General features: G+C 37.6%; 1 protein-coding gene across 6 annotated transcripts in view; it reads right to left on the bottom strand.

Annotated features, from left to right (window-relative positions):
• Positions 1–19,217, bottom strand: part of CHD7 (chromodomain helicase DNA binding protein 7) — a 188,677-nt gene that overhangs the window by 61,877 nt on the left and 107,583 nt on the right. For all 6 annotated transcript variants that reach the window (XM_015145419.3, XM_015145423.3, XM_015145422.3 and 3 more), the window contains 3 exons: positions 10,322–10,463; positions 5,188–5,325; positions 4,076–4,141 (listed from right to left, as the gene is read on the bottom strand). In XM_015145419.3, coding sequence (XP_015000905.2) covers positions 4,076–4,141; positions 5,188–5,325; positions 10,322–10,463 — 346 coding nt within the window. The remainder of the gene's footprint in view (positions 1–4,075; positions 4,142–5,187; positions 5,326–10,321; positions 10,464–19,217) is intronic.

Genomic DNA, 19,217 nt, shown 5'->3' with positions numbered 1-19,217 from the left:
AAAACATACAGGATCAAATCTTGAACAGTAAAGACAGTTTTTATTCTGTCTCAAGTCTGTTCCCAGAAAGCTCTGACTCTTACAGCCATCTGTCCCCAACTCTCATTACTACCCACTTTCTTGTCATGATAGCTATTCCTCTGGGAACCTGCTGTGAAGATGCCTGACAAGAGAGTCTAGGGCTGCCTAGGAGGAACCAACTAGGTTCTGAAACTTCATTTAGCAGCACCTGGAGCTGGTACAGAATGTCCCAGGGCTTGTTATCTTTAGGATGTTTCAGAATATAATACTTTGTTCTGTTTAACGGACCACACATATTGGATCACCACCTTCTTGCCCCTAAAACTATAAATAGAGCTGTTTTTCACTGTTTCTTTCACATAAATATGATCATGCTGACCTCTTTTCTTTTACTGAACAGTAAAACAATTTAACAAAAGTGTGTGAATTCATAAGCCCTCAGAAACATCATTTCAATTATTTACTAAATGGGAGGCAGTTTGACCAGCCTCTGATGACAGCTTACAACAGCCCCCACCCCAAAACCTCTCACCTCTAAGCCCCATTTTCAGAAGCCATTCTACAATGGGCATAGGCAACGAATAACTAAGTCACAGCACTATTCCCATACATACACACACATATACACACAACACTCAGATTTATTTCTTGAGCAGCTACCATTAAATTTGAGAATCCAGTAATATTATGAATTAAACAGAATTTTTCTGAGAAATGTATACACCTTTTCATTAGTTCCAAAATTAGTCTATGGAAATCCTTATTATCCATATGAAATTTAAAGTTTCAAACATACTAAGCCATACTTGTCCCACTGTTCAAACAAACCAGAAATGTTGAGAAGGCAATAAATGAGTTCTCCAGCCACTTGGATTCTAAACAGCCACTCAGAGTGTAGGCCTAACTTAGGCCTTTTCTATGCGTCCTACTACTAAATTAAGTAGTCATAGTCAAGAAACTAAACTACAGAGAAAAAAAAAAAGAAAATTTTGTTAAATAATACACAAAAGAATGAAAAAGCACCTCAATAAAATTATCAATAAGGCATGGGTATGAATCCCTTTTACTTCTGGCCCAACCTACCGTATTACTTTACTAGAGACACCAAATCACAGTTCACTTAGGGAAACAACAAGGACATAATAATGGATGAGATTAAGAGTTTTGCCTTCTTTACACTCTAGGAGGCTCAACTAAAGAATTAAAACACACACTCTGAAAATACGGCCTGTAGTTAAAGAAAAATGAAGAATTTTAGGGAATACAGTCACAATTCACTTTTAAAACTACTTCTGGCCTTGTGATATAAAAAAAAAAAGAATCTTTGAATTATTCTCCAAAGATGAATGACTCAAAGCAGAAATAGCTACAGGCTGACTAAACAAGGAAAACAAAATAATAAGCCTTTATACAATCCAAATATCTACTCATATATCTACCTCAAAATTCAAATAGGCACCAACTACCTCATGCAACTAGGTGTCATAGACATTAACCTGGGTTTAGAACAACATAAATGCTTGAGCTACCCCTATTTAATATGAGGTGCTGAATTAGGGTGCCTCTGCCAAGTGAGTTTTATGTTTGCACAACTCCATCATAATGGATCATGATGCTTCTCAGGCCATAGTGATGAGGTCACCTGACTTTGAAAAACATGGAGTCTCTACTCTGTGTCAACACCATGCAGAGCTCATAGCCAGTTTCTACAGTGCTGCCTGGCAGAGATAAAGACACCTTCTCACAGCCAATTATTAAATTATTCATGGTAATAAGAAACAGACCAGCAGGCACAGATCGAATCCACAAAAAATCTCAAATTTCCTTTTGTTTCTATTCGCAACACTTTCTTCCAATGTTATTAAAGGTGATAACTAAAATACCTACTTTGAGAATATTAGCAGTTTAAAAAGTTAGCACCTGTTAATGTTTAGTACCTTCTAACGCTTTTTTATTGCCCTTTAAGAAATACCAGTAACTGACAAGTAATTCCATGAGCTCCACATCTCTTCTTTATTTTAAATCATACCTCAAAGCATATCTCCCTTCCAGAATAATTTTTTCCATTAATTTTCTCCAGCTTCAAATTCACCAACTCAACAAATGTCCACCCTCCTGTACAGTGATTTTTAATCTCCTATGATAAGATAAACCCAATCATCAGTAAATGGTTAACAGTACCTACTCCTAAACCATGGGTACCTATCTTTAAAGGGTAGCTAAAGAGGAAAAGAAAACAAAAACCCTAAAGTGGGCAAAACAGAAAGAAAAAGCAGTGTTCTACATAATGTATAGTCTAAGTAGCTCTGAATAATAGAGCTAATTATAATTTGCAACCCCTAAACCTGCTGAGTATGCCTGCTGAAGCACTATCAATTGAATGAAAATGAATATATCCCATCTAAACGACATGCTATTTACTCAAACAAGTCACTTCAATTCAGTGAAGGGGATTGTTCTTCAAAGCATGTCAAGTATTTAAATTTTACCATATATCTACAATTCATAAATTAGTAGTTCTAGAGTCATTAGTAGGACAAAAATGCAACCTTCTAATGAATTAAATAGTGCTTGTTTCTACTTGAGCAGGTGGAAAATTTGGCTGAGATTTTATCATTTCATTCATCAGGAAACCCTCACATTCAAAAAGTCACCAAGATAGCCAGTCACTCCATACACCGTATCCCCTATACTCAACTGGAAAACACCCTGACATATTGCTCTTCTTACAAACTAGAGATACATATTTCGATAAAAATTCATACCTTGACTCACACGATAGCAAAGCACACAGTATTAACATGAAAGTAAAGAGAAGTTTACCTGCTGGTGCAATAACATGTTCAAGGATCACTCAATAGCAGTATTTGAATGGTAATGGTTTCCTATTTGATAAGCCTGGGATCTCACTTTATTATAGGACTCTCACTGAGTCCTGTAAATCCTCCATTCCTCAACTCTCTTACTGGGAGATACTTTGTATACATTTTACTAAAAATAAACAACTTTAGGCACTATGGCTCACACCTGTAATTCCAGCACTTTTTGGGAGCAAGGCAGGAGAATTGTTTGAGCCCAGGAGTTCGCAGCTAGACCGTGTCTTTACATTTTATTTGTTAATTTTTTGAAGTTTGTTTTACATGCTGAAACATGAAGTTGTAGTTCCACCCTCCTTGAAAGCAAACACAAAGAAAGAACTGTGTGGAATCGATAACGACTGAAGCTGCAACACAGACACCTATGTCTAAAGCAGACTACTTCCTAGAGACACGAAAAATTGCATGTTGTAATACCTAATGCACCTGCAGGTTTATGTAATTATTCAAACTAAGCAAAGCATTTTCTCAAAGTGGGCTGTAAGAAGGGAGGTGGCTAAAACAGGGAATTTTCATCAGTAAAAGAAAACACGGTGTCACTGGCATTTTTTGTTAAAGAGCATATGAGTACCTCAATGACAAAGCAATCAGACTAGTGACAGATACTTAGAGCTCACCTTTGCAGATCAACAGAAACTTTGAATAACTCTGAAGTACTAAGTCAAAACTATTTTTTAAAATTACACTGAAAATAGACCTGTATTTCACTTTTGCACTGGCAAGAAAGAAATGAATAATTGTATATGAGAAAATGTTACAATACACATGAGAAAACACCTACTTGCTAAAATGACAGAATTTCCATCCTAACATGAAAGAGGGGGGAAAACCTTCCTAAGAGAGATTAGAAGTAAATTCATGTTTTGATTTTTACGAATAATATTTATGAAAAAGGCAGTCTACAACTTTGAAAGTCCCATACATTTATTTGGAGACTTTTGAGTTTCTAGTTCACTCTAAATGGTGTAATAAAGCACTGACTGCTTGATATATTTTAATTTCATTTGGGGTCAAATATCCCAAAGATTCATATTGGGTTAACAAATTAGACAGGATTAGAATTATTACTAGAAGTTTTATTTTACAATATTAGAATTTTAAAAGAAAATTACAAAGCCAACAATCCTGTAAGAGTTGCACACACCTCACAGATTTTAATCGTTCCAAATGGCACTCACCTGCTTTTTTACTGAACGACTGCTCATAATTTTTTCTACCACGGGGCCTTCTGCATCAACAGATTCCTTAAAAAAAAAAAAAAAAAGAGTCCTGTGAATCAATTCAAATAGAAAACATCTCATCTCAAGCTGTAAGAGCAAGAAATCTTTCCCTTTTGCTACCACCTCCACACCTTTTAAGTCACTGGGCACAAAGTTATCAGTGAGACACACGACTGAAAGGAACAAAAATCTCACTCTACTGAAAGGCAAAAGGAAGATTTGTGCTTATTACTTCATGATTATATGGTTTAATTATGTGGACCAGCCTAGGTCCCTAAAGCTAGAGAGCAATCAGAAATTCTAGCCACCAAGACAAAATAATTTCTACATGTTAGCAGTCAAAAATACAACTTCTCTTCATCTATACCCATGGGGTAAAGATACTCATCATTCTGCTATAGTAGGCATCTTTTATCTATGGAGGTCACATAAAACATTATGTAACAACTTAACATAGAAAAAATTACCAAATAAAACGCAAAGGTGCATTTAATACACTTTTCAACGGGTTACCAGTTTGTTAACTAAAGTACAGTAATGGTAAGAAAAAAGCATTATTTTTTTAAAAAAGATCTTTATAATGATCAATCCTACACTACCCATATTTTATACAAACTGTTTTATCCATCATTTACATTGCACAGAGAATAAAGTACACCCTGCTGGGTACTACAAGGCAGTAATTTCATAAAGGGGTTCTCACAGTGCCTAACAGCAGGAGACAAGCTTGAGTGGTTTATTAAAGTCCCAGAAGCCACAGCACTGAATTCTCAGAGGTATATTCAGCCTCCTTATATTTTAACTCTGGCTCTTCCTCAGCATAGACCATTAATTCTCCAAAATTGTGTCAAATTACATATCACAGGCTTATATAAAAATAAATTGCAGTGAACAGGGCTTTTTAAAAGATACTGCTAAACAACGTATTTCCCATAGCACATTATCCAACATTAGGTGGATGTTCCCTTGCTGAAAGTACAATGCTTCCACTGCACTTCTCAGATTGCAGCAATGAAATTTCCAGTCCATCTTTAAAATGCATCCATAAATCCCACAAATCTGGCACTAACCTGCTGTTCTGACTGCGAGGTGTTGGAGGGGGAATCCCTCCCAGCAGCATCTGCATCATCTGCCTCCTCATCGGAAATCTTGAACTCCAGGTCTTCAGTGTAGCGCTTTCTCTTCACCTGTCTGCTGGACCGTCTCTTCTAAAACAAAAACCCAACACAGTGGCCTTGAACTTAATGATTAAAAAGAAAAATGCTCTTTATAATGGCACCGAGTGGAAGGATGAATTTTTTAAAAATTAATCTTAAGGAAAAGGTGATAATGTTAATCCTATAAATGATGTGAAAAGATCACAGTGGTAACAAATAAAATAGAAATGGGTGGAAATCTGGAGTCAGACGCCTGGAACAGCTGTAGCCCTGCCACTCCCAGCTACGTGCCCTTCAACTGGGAAAATGGAAATAACAACAAATCTGGTTCCTCACTCAGTCAGTATGTCCATCAAAAGTGGCAGCAATACTGGAGCTGGCTAATGAATCTACAGGGGTTCATTATACTATTCCTTCTACCTTTGTACATTTTAACATTTTTCCCATATAAAAAGTCCAAAAAAAATCAGTGAATTAGAAGATAATCTGTAAATTATAAAGTTCTATACAAATATTGTTATAATGCTATCCAAGGTACCCAAGATATTTCAGGCCATTTTCAATGAAAGGTTTTTGTATTTTAATCTTGATCCTAAAAGAAATACTCTGAAAATTTCTGAAGAGATGAAGGGTTAAATGGCAAAATTCATAATGAATGACTATGAAAAGTAATTTTACTTTTAAAAATATGTTTTTAGCATAGTGGTTAAAATTAAAAAGATTGGTAACAGCCAGTATTAGCAGGATTACTGGCAAACTGGGTATTCTCACAATCCTGTGGTCAAAATGCAACCCATACAGTCCTTGCAGGACAATGTGGTCCTATCCATCAAAACTTACACACGCAGACTCTTTGACTCACTACCTTCACTTCCAGGAAGTTTGGGAATATCTGCAAGATAAACTGTAAAATAAAAAGAAAAACAAGCCACAAAACAAGAAGTAGCTTAAGATTCTATTTAAGATAAATAAAAAATGTTATCTATTTAGATGTGTGCAGCTCATTGATATATTAACTTCTTAAGACAAAAAGACTGCATATCTTGTTTACTTCTCTATGCCTCAATGAGTATTTGCTAAAAAATGAATGTATATGTATATGGCTTTAAACAAAGGAATCTGAAAAAACACACAACAGACTATTAATAGTTATAAAGATGGGGAAAGAAGCAAATGGAGCAGAACAAGAGGTTCTGAACTCTTTGTTCATAATAATTCTCTACTATTTAACTGTTTTGTCAAATAATTCATTTTGCAAGCTAATTAAAAATAAGGAGAAATAACCTTTTTATTGATATATGTATGTGAAATCTAAATTTGAAAATGACACATGTAAAATTTTAAGCTGCTAATGAATTCAAGAATATTACAACCTATGGAATGAGTTTGCAAAGCACACAGAAGAAATAGAAATATTGAGAAAAATTTTTATACAAAATTTTTTCTAAGAATTATGAAATAAAACTTTTTAAAGAGTCTGATGAATGCTAAAGTTGAGACAGTAAGGAAGAGAGAGGCAAAACATACATTGTGCGCACCTAAAGCAAGACAGGCACTACCAACTCTCAAGTTAGGATGAACACAATCCCAGTACTTTTCCCCAAAGAGTGGTACTGATTGATTTAAATCTTATTAAGTTTGTGTTCTCCCTGCTCTTAAAAAGGGATTTGAGACAGTTTACAATATGAACTCGGTATAATATGACCATCAAATAGACTGTTAGAGACTGTTAGCTACAAGCCACACACAGCTGTGGCCACAGAGGTGCAAAGTACTTTTCTGACGTGAGACCACTCTAGAAAAACTTTATTAAGAGACTTCCCTGTGGCTTACACGGAGGGAGTAGTGACATGGGCCAGAGGTTCCTCCTGGGACCCTCCTCTACAGGACAAAGCTTTGGCACTGCCCAAATCATCCCCAGGTGGAGGCAATAGAGATTTCAGCAGAGTCTTTTGCCATCTGCAATCCTTCCCCATATCTCAGGTGGCAATTTGATCTTGTAAGTCCTAGAACGAAAAGCTCTTGTTTGAACTGGCCTCGACTCTTACCATGTGACTCTTATCATGTGACCTTGGACAAGTAATTTTGTGGACGACTCCTGGTCTGTAGAATGGGGTTAATGACAGTAACTACCTCATATGAATACTGTGAAGATCACATAAGGGAATTCATTCGAAGCTTTTAGAACAGTACATGGTAAATAATGTGAGATGTAATTAGTAGGACTAAAGTTATCATTAATCAGCTCCAGCTTTCCAAAGAAAAATGGCCCAGTTACCTTGTACAGCTTCTCTTTTCTTTCCAAAGCTGACCTACTTACTCCTGCTCTCATGCCCACTTTACCATTCCTCACTTCTGGACCACCAATTTCTTCAAGATATAAAAGGCCATTATCAAGAACAATTTTAATACTGCAAAATTTAGCATATGCTGTATTTCATTTGATATGTCAATTTAACTCAATTTAAATGGATTCATTTATATTTCCATCTTTACACCATTCCAGTAAGAAGGAATGGGCTCCTAGTGATCTGCCTGCAGATGTTTCATCAGGTTTCCCTGCTTAAGGCCCCACTGTCACAGTGTTGTGCCATATAAGTAACTGGATAGGGTCTAAGACAAATCCACTTTATGCTAAATCCTACCCTGATGTTAAAGAAGGGTTCCACCCAGTGCAATAAGACAGAGTGCTTTCTTCTTTTTAAATAGAAATTTATGAGTTGGTAAGTATAACTTTTAAAATATAAGTTCCTCCTCATATCAACTTTGTGATATAAATCTGGGCAATAGTGATGGAGTTAGTTAGCAGTGGATACAAGGTCACTTCATATGTAAAAACACCCCAAAATACAATTATAACTCAATTTTATACAAATTTTTTAATGTTACATGGCTTCTCTAGTTTTAAAATAATAATTGATCTTACATTTATTTTGAGTATCAAGGTTCCTTTCACAATTCCCCAATGTAAAATTAAATTATCTAATACACAATGTTTCTATTGTGATCTGGTAAACTATTATTATCTGAAAGATTTTTGCGAATCAAAATGAAATATAAGAACTGTCTTTAAACCATAATTCAAAACTTTTGAATTGACACTAAAATAATAGATCGACTTTTTAAACTCAGATTGCTTTAGAAAAGATACTTAAAACAGGTATAACAAATAGAACATTTAAATGTTTCCACGACCTCACTGTTGAAGTAACTTGTGACACAATTTTGAGTTAGTTAAAATTACATGACATGGACCTTAGTAAATCAATCACAAAACTCAAGAATTTTAATGCTAAGCCCTTCATGCATGTGTTACAGGAAGAAATATAATAAACAACAAGTCAGCATCACTTCCTGTATCAGACATATCAAGAAAGCACAACTTTCAAAGTCAGATCTTGTGTGGTTGCTTATATTAGCTATTGAACACGTAACAGTTAGGCCCTAGTCAATTAGAAAGGATACACCAATGTTCACTTGAATTGATTAGCAGTTTTCCATATTTGAAATGCAGCAGGAAAAAAAAAAAAAAAAACCCTAAAGCTAGCATTTCATAAGGTCCATCTGAGTCTGAATTAATACAAACATACTTTTAAAAAACAATAGCAGTATTTGTGAAAGAACAACAGAATTTCCTCTACTGACGTAAACAAATTCTTAATGTTGTCCAAATACTATTGACATAAAGGTCCTACTTTAAGCAAACATGAATCAGGAGAAAATACCCTTAAGGATAAAAAAAAACACCTCAAAATCATTAAAACATTTGATTCGGTAAGACCAGATCCCAGTAAAAAAATAAAAATCATTAAAACGCTTTAGTTGTAAAACAGCCTACGCAATTAAAAAATGATATCTACTTACCTTCCCAGTATCTTTCCATTGATGTATAAAATAAAATCACAAAATAACCCACACTGCCAAAAGTATCACTATGTTAGTTACACAACCAAACCAAACCAAACCAAAACGCATTCATTCACTCCATCTCTCTCTCTCTCCCTCCCTTTCAGGTCCAGCTTAAGGCTATTCTGTGAAGTTACAGATATCAGGGAGTTCTACTCTAACAAACAAAAAGCCAAACCCAAAAATATCTGAAATTCTTTGGAATAGAGCTGCACACTACAAATAGTTTGTTTCTGACTGGTGAGGGTACAGGTGGAAAGTCCTGAGTGTGTACTAAACGATAAGAAAAAGTCCAGTAAGCTTCTAGAGGCTGGCTTCCTCCTGCAGGACAACTCTTCAGGAACTGCTCCTTGGCAAGTTAGATGTCATTCACATAAGTTACATTCCCAGCCATCCCAGTGGACTACACTGGCATGCTTCCAGGGAACCTAACAAGGAAATAATTTTTAACTGTCACGTGTAAGGGTCCTTCTCAGTCCAATCAGTGAAGGCAATATGCTTCACACACAAGAACCTACATTCCTCACGTTTACTTCAGGGTTAGCATTTCAACTCATTCCTATAAAACTCTCCTAATGTCAGGAGAATATTCTGCAGAGTTGCCATTTGGAAAGTCACTGGCTTGTTCTTAGAAACTTTAGTATTACATGAGTTACATTACATGAATATATCTCAACTTTGACTGTCAGATGTCAGAAACTTTAGACAAGCTACTACAAATTATATCTTGATTTTTAATTCTGCAAAATTAAAAAAAGTGACAATCAACCAAACTTTAGAGAAATTTTAAAATGTGAATGAAGTTTTATATGAGCCTGTATATTCACAAAATGTTCAACAATATGTTAACAATAACATAGACAGCAAAATATACATTTACAGAAATAAATGAAGAATCTCTGCCTTATTAATTATAGAATCAAAGATAGCAAAATCAAGCCACTCTCGTCAGGAGTGTAATTTCTTGTTCCACGCCCGCTCCCCCTCCCCACATCACTATGGAGATAATGTTCCAGACCACAATAAAGACATCTCAAAAGCATCTCTATAACAAGATAGCGGAGGTCTTGTGTACTTCATACATGGCTAAAGTTACCTATGTTAAATGACCAAGGCTCGGGAATCACAATAATTATATTACCTGAACACCTGGGTCCTCGTCTTCTTCAGGAGGAGGAGATGGTGGGGGTGTTTTATCTAAGTCTGAATTTTCAGAACCTTCTGTTTTTCCCTTGTTGACCTTTTTCTTCAAAGCACTTGCTTCTGAGTCAGGTTTCTTATTACTAGAATTCAAAGTGGATCACTTAGTGTTCACTTTTAATGTGTCTCTGCATGTCTCTTGTATTTCCCACATTAATATCCCAAAAGTATCAATGACAATTGTTAAGTTCATACATATTGGCTATTTACAGTTAAATGCAACTTCCAATTAAGTTTTCCTGGCAAAACTCCATATTAATGACTTTTAGCAAATATATGACCTAATTAAAAATAAATTGCATGCAAAAACTTATACCACACATAGTATATTTGTGCAAAATGCCCCCCAGAACATCAAGCCATAATAAAAAATCAGATTAAGAAGTAGTTTTGCTATCAAGTTTTTAAGGTACACAACACTTTTTTAATTGTCATGAAAAATGATATCATGATCATCTCTTTGTATCTTTTGTGGATAGTTTTACACACTTATTTAAGTACTCTTTCCACCAGTACTAGAAGGTATCCTCTTTTATACCATCCAGTTACATTTTTGTTCAACTTATAATCTTTTAGAATATAATCAAAATATATAGCAATTTCCTGTTGTACATAATTTTAGTTAGTGTTGTGTTCTTAATTAAATATAAGCTTTATTTTGGTGCTATATGTTTTTTGAGATAATCACAATTAGCCCTTTTTTTGAAAGATAGTTCTCTGAAAAATAAAAATACAGTAAAGCAACCCTAATAAAGTGCATGTTTCATAGTATGCTGCTGACAAATGTTAGCAGAATTTGAATATTACATAAGACAAAGGACATAAACTTTAAGAAAAAAAATGTTTTAAGTTTGCCATTACCTCTAGAACCTTTACCTGATTTTCTTTCAGAATGTATATTTAGTGTTACCTTCCATTTCTATTTCCAAATCAGCTCCAATTTTTTTTTTTTTTTTGAGACAGAGTTTCGCTTTTGTTGCCCAGGTTAGAGTGCAATGGCACGATCTTGGCTCACTGCAACTTCCGCCTCCCGGGTTCAAGCGATTCTCCTACCTCAGCCTCTCAAGTAGCCTGGATTACAGGCATGCACCATCACACCCAGCTAATTTTGTATTTTTAGTAGAGATGGGCTTTCACCATGTTGGTCAGACTGGTCTTGAACTCCTGACCTCAGGTGATCCACCTGTCTTGGCCTCCCAAAGTGCTGAGATTACAGGCCTGAGTCACTGCACCTGGCCATCAGCTCCAAATTTTCTAACACCAATTACTATTTGTTATCCAACACTGAAAATAATCCAACCTCAGTAATGATATTTTTCAAAAATATTTCTAGGGAGCCTCAAATTCCAATAAATTGTGAAAAACAAAAGCTGTATTTCAAAAACCTTCAAAAAGTTTATTTATTGAAATGTGTAAGTTCTTAGGAAAATGTGCTGACACAATGCATTAAACAGCATGTTTTTACCGTCGGCTACTACAAAAGGAAGAAGCCAAGATATCTATAAGGCTTTCAGAATAAAGCATATGTCATGTAAAATATTTCAAAAGTATTGTTAATAAAGTACCCATCACACACCTAAAATGGATTTTTTCAACTAAATAAAATATCTGATCATCTTAAATTAGTTATTCTTAATACTCAAGAGTTTTATTTTATTTTGTTAACATTTTAGCATAGTAAATAGCTACATAAGAAAATAGCAATTCAAGATTATAGCAAATGGCAGTTAGGTTTAAAAAGCTATTTTTATTTAAAAGAAAAGAAAAAGGAAATGCTCTAAAAACTTTGTCTTCAAAAGATCCACAGAAAGCATAATATTTTTAAAATTAAAAAAAAAAAAATCCATACAACCGTTCCTCATCCAACTGTCCTAGTGTTTACGCTACACATGGACAGAAGTCTCCCCTACTATGAGGTTCCATTTCCAGCATTTATTTCCGCTCTAACTGCCACAAATTATACAATACTACAGCTGAACACTGGGCCCCTTTCCTTTCATCTGCACGCCAAGAGCAATCAGATTACCCTGGTAACCAGCGGTCACATGACCAGCACCTGCTCTTTTGGCTGGATGCCACTGACTAAAGCCATCTGCTTCCCTCAATCAGCTTTCAAACATTCTCAACACCTGCGCTGCAGTGTTTTGTGGTTTCTTTTATCAAATCAGTGCAAAACTGCTTCCAAAACTTTACATATTTCTCAAATTTGTTTAAATCAGAGGTAGGCCTGTCAAAGAGTTGAACCACTGCCAGGTAAAGTGAGTTGGCAGCTCATGCTTTTCACGGTGACCTCTCTATACCAGAGTGAAGTACACGGTTTAATTTAGAGGGCTGCCGGGCCCTGCATGCATGGTCCTACAGGAGTAAAAGGCTTACTATCTGGAAACCGACCAGAGCCCAGGTTTGAAGAAACATCAATTTGCTGAAGGAGAGAAGTGCTAATGATTTTCCGTCTGCCCTTCCAAAGAATGAACTGTATGGAACCTCCAAGATAGCTGAAAGTCAGACAGGCCCTCTCCAAATGTTTAGACAAAAAGCCTATAGCCAAGGGAAGCACTTATCCCAGATCTGAGTATGGAAAGATTTCTAAACTCATCAGACCTTGCACTACTCATGTTGTTAAGGGACAGCTAAGCATTTCCATGCATCAATATACAAATCAAAGAACACTCTAGGAAGTAAAAAAAAAGGCAACAAAATCTTCAGTGTCCACCCTACAACATTACCATCAAGGACAAAATTAAGTTATGTAAATTAAATTGCCTTTGCTACTATTCTGCAATAAGCTAATTGTGATTTTCAACTAAGTGTTGTATTAAAACTGCTTTGCCCAAATATATCCAAGTCAAGATTTTTCTTTTAACAAACAAAGGTAATCTGGAATGGTGGATATGAGCATTGACTTGAGTCAAGATAAACCTTAGTTCCAGTTCGAACTGTCATTTATAGGCTGTGACCATGGATAAGTTACTTAATTTGAGCCTCAGTTTCCTCATCTGTAAAATAAGGTTAATATTTATACAGTCAGCCGGGCGCGGTGGCTCAAGCCTGTAATCCCAGCACTTTGGGAGGCCGAGACGGGTGGATCACGAGGTCAGGAGATCGAGACCATCCTGGCTAACACAGTGAAACCCCGTCTCTACTAAAAAATACAAAAAACTAGCCGGGCGAGGTGGCGGGCGCCTGTAGTCCCAGCTACTCGGGAGGCTGAGGCAGGAGAATGGCGTAGACCCGGGAGGCGGAGCTTGCAGTGAGCTGAGATCCGGCCACTGCACTCCAGCCTGGGCGACAGAGCGAGACTCCGTCTCCAAAAAAAAAAAAAAAAAAAAAAAAAAAAATATTTATACAGTCTTCCAAGATTTATTATGAGGTTTAAATGAGAAAATGGCACAGACAGTTAACATCCACACCCATGTGAAAAACAAGCAGCTGAGTCTGGGAAGTATTCTCTGGTCATGGCTCAGACCCATTTGGGCCAATTCAGCTGCAGAGACTTACAGACAGGACCCCACCTTCACCAAGGATGACTTCATTCAAGCAACATACATAGAAGGAAGAGCCTTCATCAATATTACTAAGCAGTTGCTAAAAGAACATGCAAGCAAACAGACCCACAATGCACTCCTCCCCATGCCCATGACCACTGCTTTAGTTCAGACACATATCATTTCCCACCCAGGCTATTAATCATAACAGCTCCCCACTGCCTCATCACCCTCATGCCCCACGTGCAGGGCTATACAACATCAGACTGGTGGAGAAAGGACAGAGAGTCCACATGCATAGTTATCGTTTATATCTGTAAGCGTAAAAACTAGTCTTTTATAACATCAAATCCAAAACATAGACATATATTCCTCTTCCAAATTACAATAGAAGCTGGAATGTATAAAAACGGCCAGTGTTCTAGGTAGGGGGGATGAGAATGTCTTTAAGAAGTAACATCACTTAAACCAACATTGCAATATTGAAGATAAGGCCACTCTGCTGCCTGACGCAGATACAGAACCATAAGACTCCTCTAACAGCTGCAGTGATGGCTACTCATGGGCCTAGCTCAGGCCGACAGCCACGTGGCAGCCTGTGAGTGGGAAGAATAACTAGGCCATGTGCCGGGAACACCTGTAAATTCCATCCCTGAATGGCACCAGCCCAGAAGAAATCAGGTCTGCCCTCATTCCTCTCCTAAACCTGCTCTGCCTTCTGCATTTCCCACCTCAGCATCATGGTAATGCCACCAAAACATCACCTGAAAACTCATCTCAAGTCACCAGAGTAACCAGCTGAAATGCAAATCTGACTGGGGCATTCCTCTGCTTCAAACCTCTACATATAATGTCTGAGATTCTCCATATGGGGGTACCAGACCCTTTGCCTATTATGCTTCCAGGCATACAGAACTATTCTCCAAAACACACATGTATCTCTTCTACCTATACTTTTATCCCAATCTACTCATCTGCAAGACTCAGCATAGACACTACTCATTTCAAGAAGCATTTTCTAATCACCACGGTCTGGATCAGATATGATCTCCTCACTCCACCCTGGATGGTGTCACATGATGTACCCCATACAAAGGATATGTAAAATACACACAAGTTGGTGGTAACATTACTGCAATGTATTAAAATCAAAGTACTATATGTGTGTCTTTCTCCAACTATCATATAAGCTCAAGCAGAGAAGGAACTGTGTCTTACTATGTTTGTATTTCTAGAGCCTACTCTGGTAGGTTACTTATAATTGTTAACTGGTCTAGTTACAACAGTACAAGTAATAGCAATAACAACAGCGGAAACATACATAGCCCTGGGTATGTACCAGGCACTACTCTAAATATTTTTCTCATTAACTCATATAAGAACTCCCCACATAGCACCTACCTTGATGAAACACCTATAAAGCTCAGTAAAATCGGGCTAAAGTTTAAAAACATAGAGTGAAACCTAGCATTTTTAAAAAAACCAATAGAAAAGAATACCATCTACATACCTTGCCTTCATACTCACAAACTTCTTTTGTGATCCTTATCTCACATCATTACTGATAATGACCAAAAACCAGGCCACCCCTCCTGAGGCTAGAGGCTGAGACACAGAGCCATCCACTCATGAAGCTAGAGAGACATGGAGCCATCCACTCATGAGGCCAGAGAGATGTGGAGTCATCCACTCACGAGGCTAGAGAGACGTGGAGCCATCCTCTCCTGAGGCTAGAGAGACGCAGAGCCATCCACTCGTGAGGCTAGAGAGACTCGGAGCCATCTATTTGTGAGGCTAGAGAGACGCGGAACCATTCACTCATGAGGCTAGAGAGACGTAGAGCCATCCACTTGTGAGGCTAAAGAGACACGGAGCCATCCACTCCTGAGGCTAGAAACTAACACACAGAGCCATCCACTCATGAGGCAAGACAATGAGATATACAGCCATCTACTCATTTTAGACAAGCCCTTGTAATCAGATGGAGAACATTTTCTGAGGATGCTGCTGGAGGTTCGAAGGGCCACTGTTCCTCCTCCAGCCTTACTTACGTTTCACATTTCATCATGAGAGCTGGGTTACACTGGTAGGTAGTTGGATGTGCTCAGGGTCCATAGCTAAGCGACCAACGTCTTAAGTTCTGCAGTCACCCCCAATGGCACCAAAGCATATACCAACTTAATGCAAACTTTTAGAAGCAGGCATTAGAAGAACACAAACTTTATATTCAGAGAGCAGTATTTGTCACATGGAGAGACAGTCTAGGCAATCTACCTTTATGCAAGGAGTCATGTTCAGCTTACAACTGTAAGTCCATAAGGACGGCCTAGTCATATTACCTGAAATGGGGTTGGATGGATTCAGTATAGACAACTAATTCCTTCTGTTGGCTTTCTAAACAAAGCTTGATACAAAGGGCCATAGCTCACTGGAAAGCCAGGTAGCTGCCCTGATTTATTACAAAATAGAACACAGTTAAACACTGATTAGTGTCAGCCTAATGATCTAAGTCCTGAATAGAAAGAAAACTCGAAAAAGAACCAGATTGTGGACCCAAATGTGATGAGAATATGGTCAGCTAATGAGAATGTTTGGAAAATGGGAAGGAGTTCTCAATCAGTCTCTTCAGATGGGATAAGTTAGTGAAGTTTCTCACCATATTAGGAAAACTTAACCTTAAGGCTTAGGTCATGAGGATTAATCAGGTTTGTTTTCAGAGACTCAAGCTTCTCCAAAATGTTACATTATAATCTTTTTGAAGAGTGAAAGGTATTAAAGCATATTCTTACACTTTATATCCTGAAAAGGCTTTGAATAAAGAAATGAACCTAATGGATAAGAAGTAAAAGAGATGTTTTTGTGGCATGGGATGCCACACAGAATGTGATGCAGGGTGTTTGTGGCAAAATACAACTCTAAAATGATCTGAGCTGCCACACTAAAATACACAGCTAGATGTTAGAGGCCAAGGGCTCAATGCTGGCAGAGGAGAGTATCTAGCCTCTCAACTTAAGAGCAGAGGATTTCCTTTAAGCCCTGTCTACTATTCGGTAAGTTTTTTTAGACAATGAAAAAGAAAATTAAAAGACAAAAAGGCAAACTAAAAAAAGATAAAGTGTGAAGTTCTAAAAAGCCAATTAAAGCAGCATAAAATCTGGTACATCATAGAGTAAAATCAACCCCACAAAATAAAAATCTTAAAGAAAGTCCTAACACTAAAATTTAATAGCTAAACTAGAATGTAATAAAATGTAGACGACAGAATAAACTAATGAGGAAGGGGACAAATCAAACTCTGAATGACAGATAATAAACCCAGAGGTCAAAAACTTCACACCAAGACATCCAGCATCCTTTTGGCGAAGGCCCCAGTAGTGCTCAGTGCGCTGCCCAGATGTCTGCAATTCTGCACCCAGCAGCCTGAGGCACCCTCGGTTCTCAGGCGCCAGACCTGGCACCCACATGCTTCACTCCAAGCAGGTGCCTCGCCACCCTCAACTCCTAAACCCCAGCCACAAATTATTTACCCTACTCTTCTAGTTGAAAAAGAAAGAGGAAAGCCGTTAGCAGGAAAGGAAGAGGGAAGAATTCTGTTTTACTTACGGACAACAAATGTACAAGTTCAATGAAGAATTAATAAATGTCTTAAGTTCTTTAAAATTAGTCACCAGCTGGGTACAGTGGCTCAAGCATGTAAACCCAGCACTTTGGGAAGCCAAGGCAGGTGGACCGTTTGAGGCCAGGAGTTGGAGACCAGCCTGGGTAACACGACAAAATCTCATCTCTATAAAAAAATACAAAAAAAAAAAAGTCTCTGTAGGTCTGGATCTGAAAGAATCAAAAAATAAAAATAAAAAAAAAAGAGAGACTGAGGTGGGAGGAGGGAGGACTGCTTGAGCCCAGGAGGCTGAGGCTGCAGTGAGCTGAGACTGTGTTACTGCACGTTGGCCTAGATGACAGAGCAAGACCCTGTCTCAAAAAAAAAAAAAAAAAAAAAAAAAAAAACAAAAAAAAAAAGTCACCTGGGGCTGGGTGCAGTGACTCACACCTGTAACCCCAGCACTTTGGGAGACCGAGGCAGGCAGATCACTTGAGGACAGGCATTTGAGACCAGCCTGGCCAACACGGTGAAACCCCAACTCTACTAAAAATACAAAAATTAGCAGGGCGTGGTGGTGCACCCCTGTAGTCCCAAGCTACTAGGGAGGCTGAGGCAGTAGAATCGCTTGAACCCAAGGTTGCAGCGAGCCGAGATCACGCCACTGCCCTCCAGCATGGGCAACAGAGCGATTCCGTTTAAAAAAAAAAAAAAAAAAGAAAAAGAAAAGAAAAGAAAAGAAAGAAAATCTATAAGAGTTACCAAGTTTTATGGATTAAATTCAGATCTGCCAGAAGTAACATGGAAAAGAAGTCTAGTTAGCTAATGAGCTATCTGATCATAGAAGCTTAACACCGACATTAACACTTTGGCTACGTGGCATCATCTGGCATTATAATGGAAGCCAAACTCCCACGAAATTATATTGTTCCTATAGAAGTCAGGGCTACAAATAAAATTAGTATTCTAATGGAAATTTAAGGGTGTTGTCTTACTTTAAAAAAAAAAAAAGTGCCTTTTTTCTTGATTCACACTCTCCATTTCCTAGACATAACATAAAGAATTAAACCAATTAGACACTACAAAACTGATGCAAAAAGTAGGCCCTTCAATGGCCTTTTATCATAGTGTATCTTTCCAAGTGCCAAACTATAGGGCACACATTTGACTACCTGTGTCACATTTTAAGATGCCACTCTTATTCATGCACAGCAATCCTATGAAGTAGGAAGGGGGACTCTGGCAGTCAAAACTCCCTCCCTAGATTCATCATTATGGTCTCTAATCTGCCAGGGAGGCTAACACAACAAATGAGCCATGCTGCCCACCCACATTTCAATCAGGTACCACAGATGAGATGAGACTTCGGCAGATTAAATAAATGGTAAAAACAACAAAGAAGAAACTACCATCATCCACCCCAACAGGAGAAACCAAACTCCCACAAAATTATATTATTCCTATACAAGTCAGGGCTACACATAAAATTAGTATTCTATGGACATTTAAGGGTGTGGTCTAACTTAAAAACAACAACAACAAAAAAGAACAGTGTCTTTTTTCTTGATTTGCACTCTCCATTTCCTACTTAACGTCTGAAAGCTGTCACACAGACTTCTACATAAAGGTGGCTGAAGTGAGGGCTGGCATTTCAGATGACTGATGCTCTGCACAGTGGCTCTGCACAAGTACCAGAAGACTCAAAGGGGCCTTCGTCCAGGCAGAAGACAACTAACATAAAGATCTTCACATAT

This window comes from Macaca mulatta, chromosome 8, assembly GCF_049350105.2.
Source record: "Macaca mulatta isolate MMU2019108-1 chromosome 8, T2T-MMU8v2.0, whole genome shotgun sequence".
Taxonomy (NCBI): domain Eukaryota; kingdom Metazoa; phylum Chordata; class Mammalia; order Primates; family Cercopithecidae; genus Macaca; species Macaca mulatta.
This window is presented reverse-complemented; position numbering and strand designations above follow the sequence as displayed.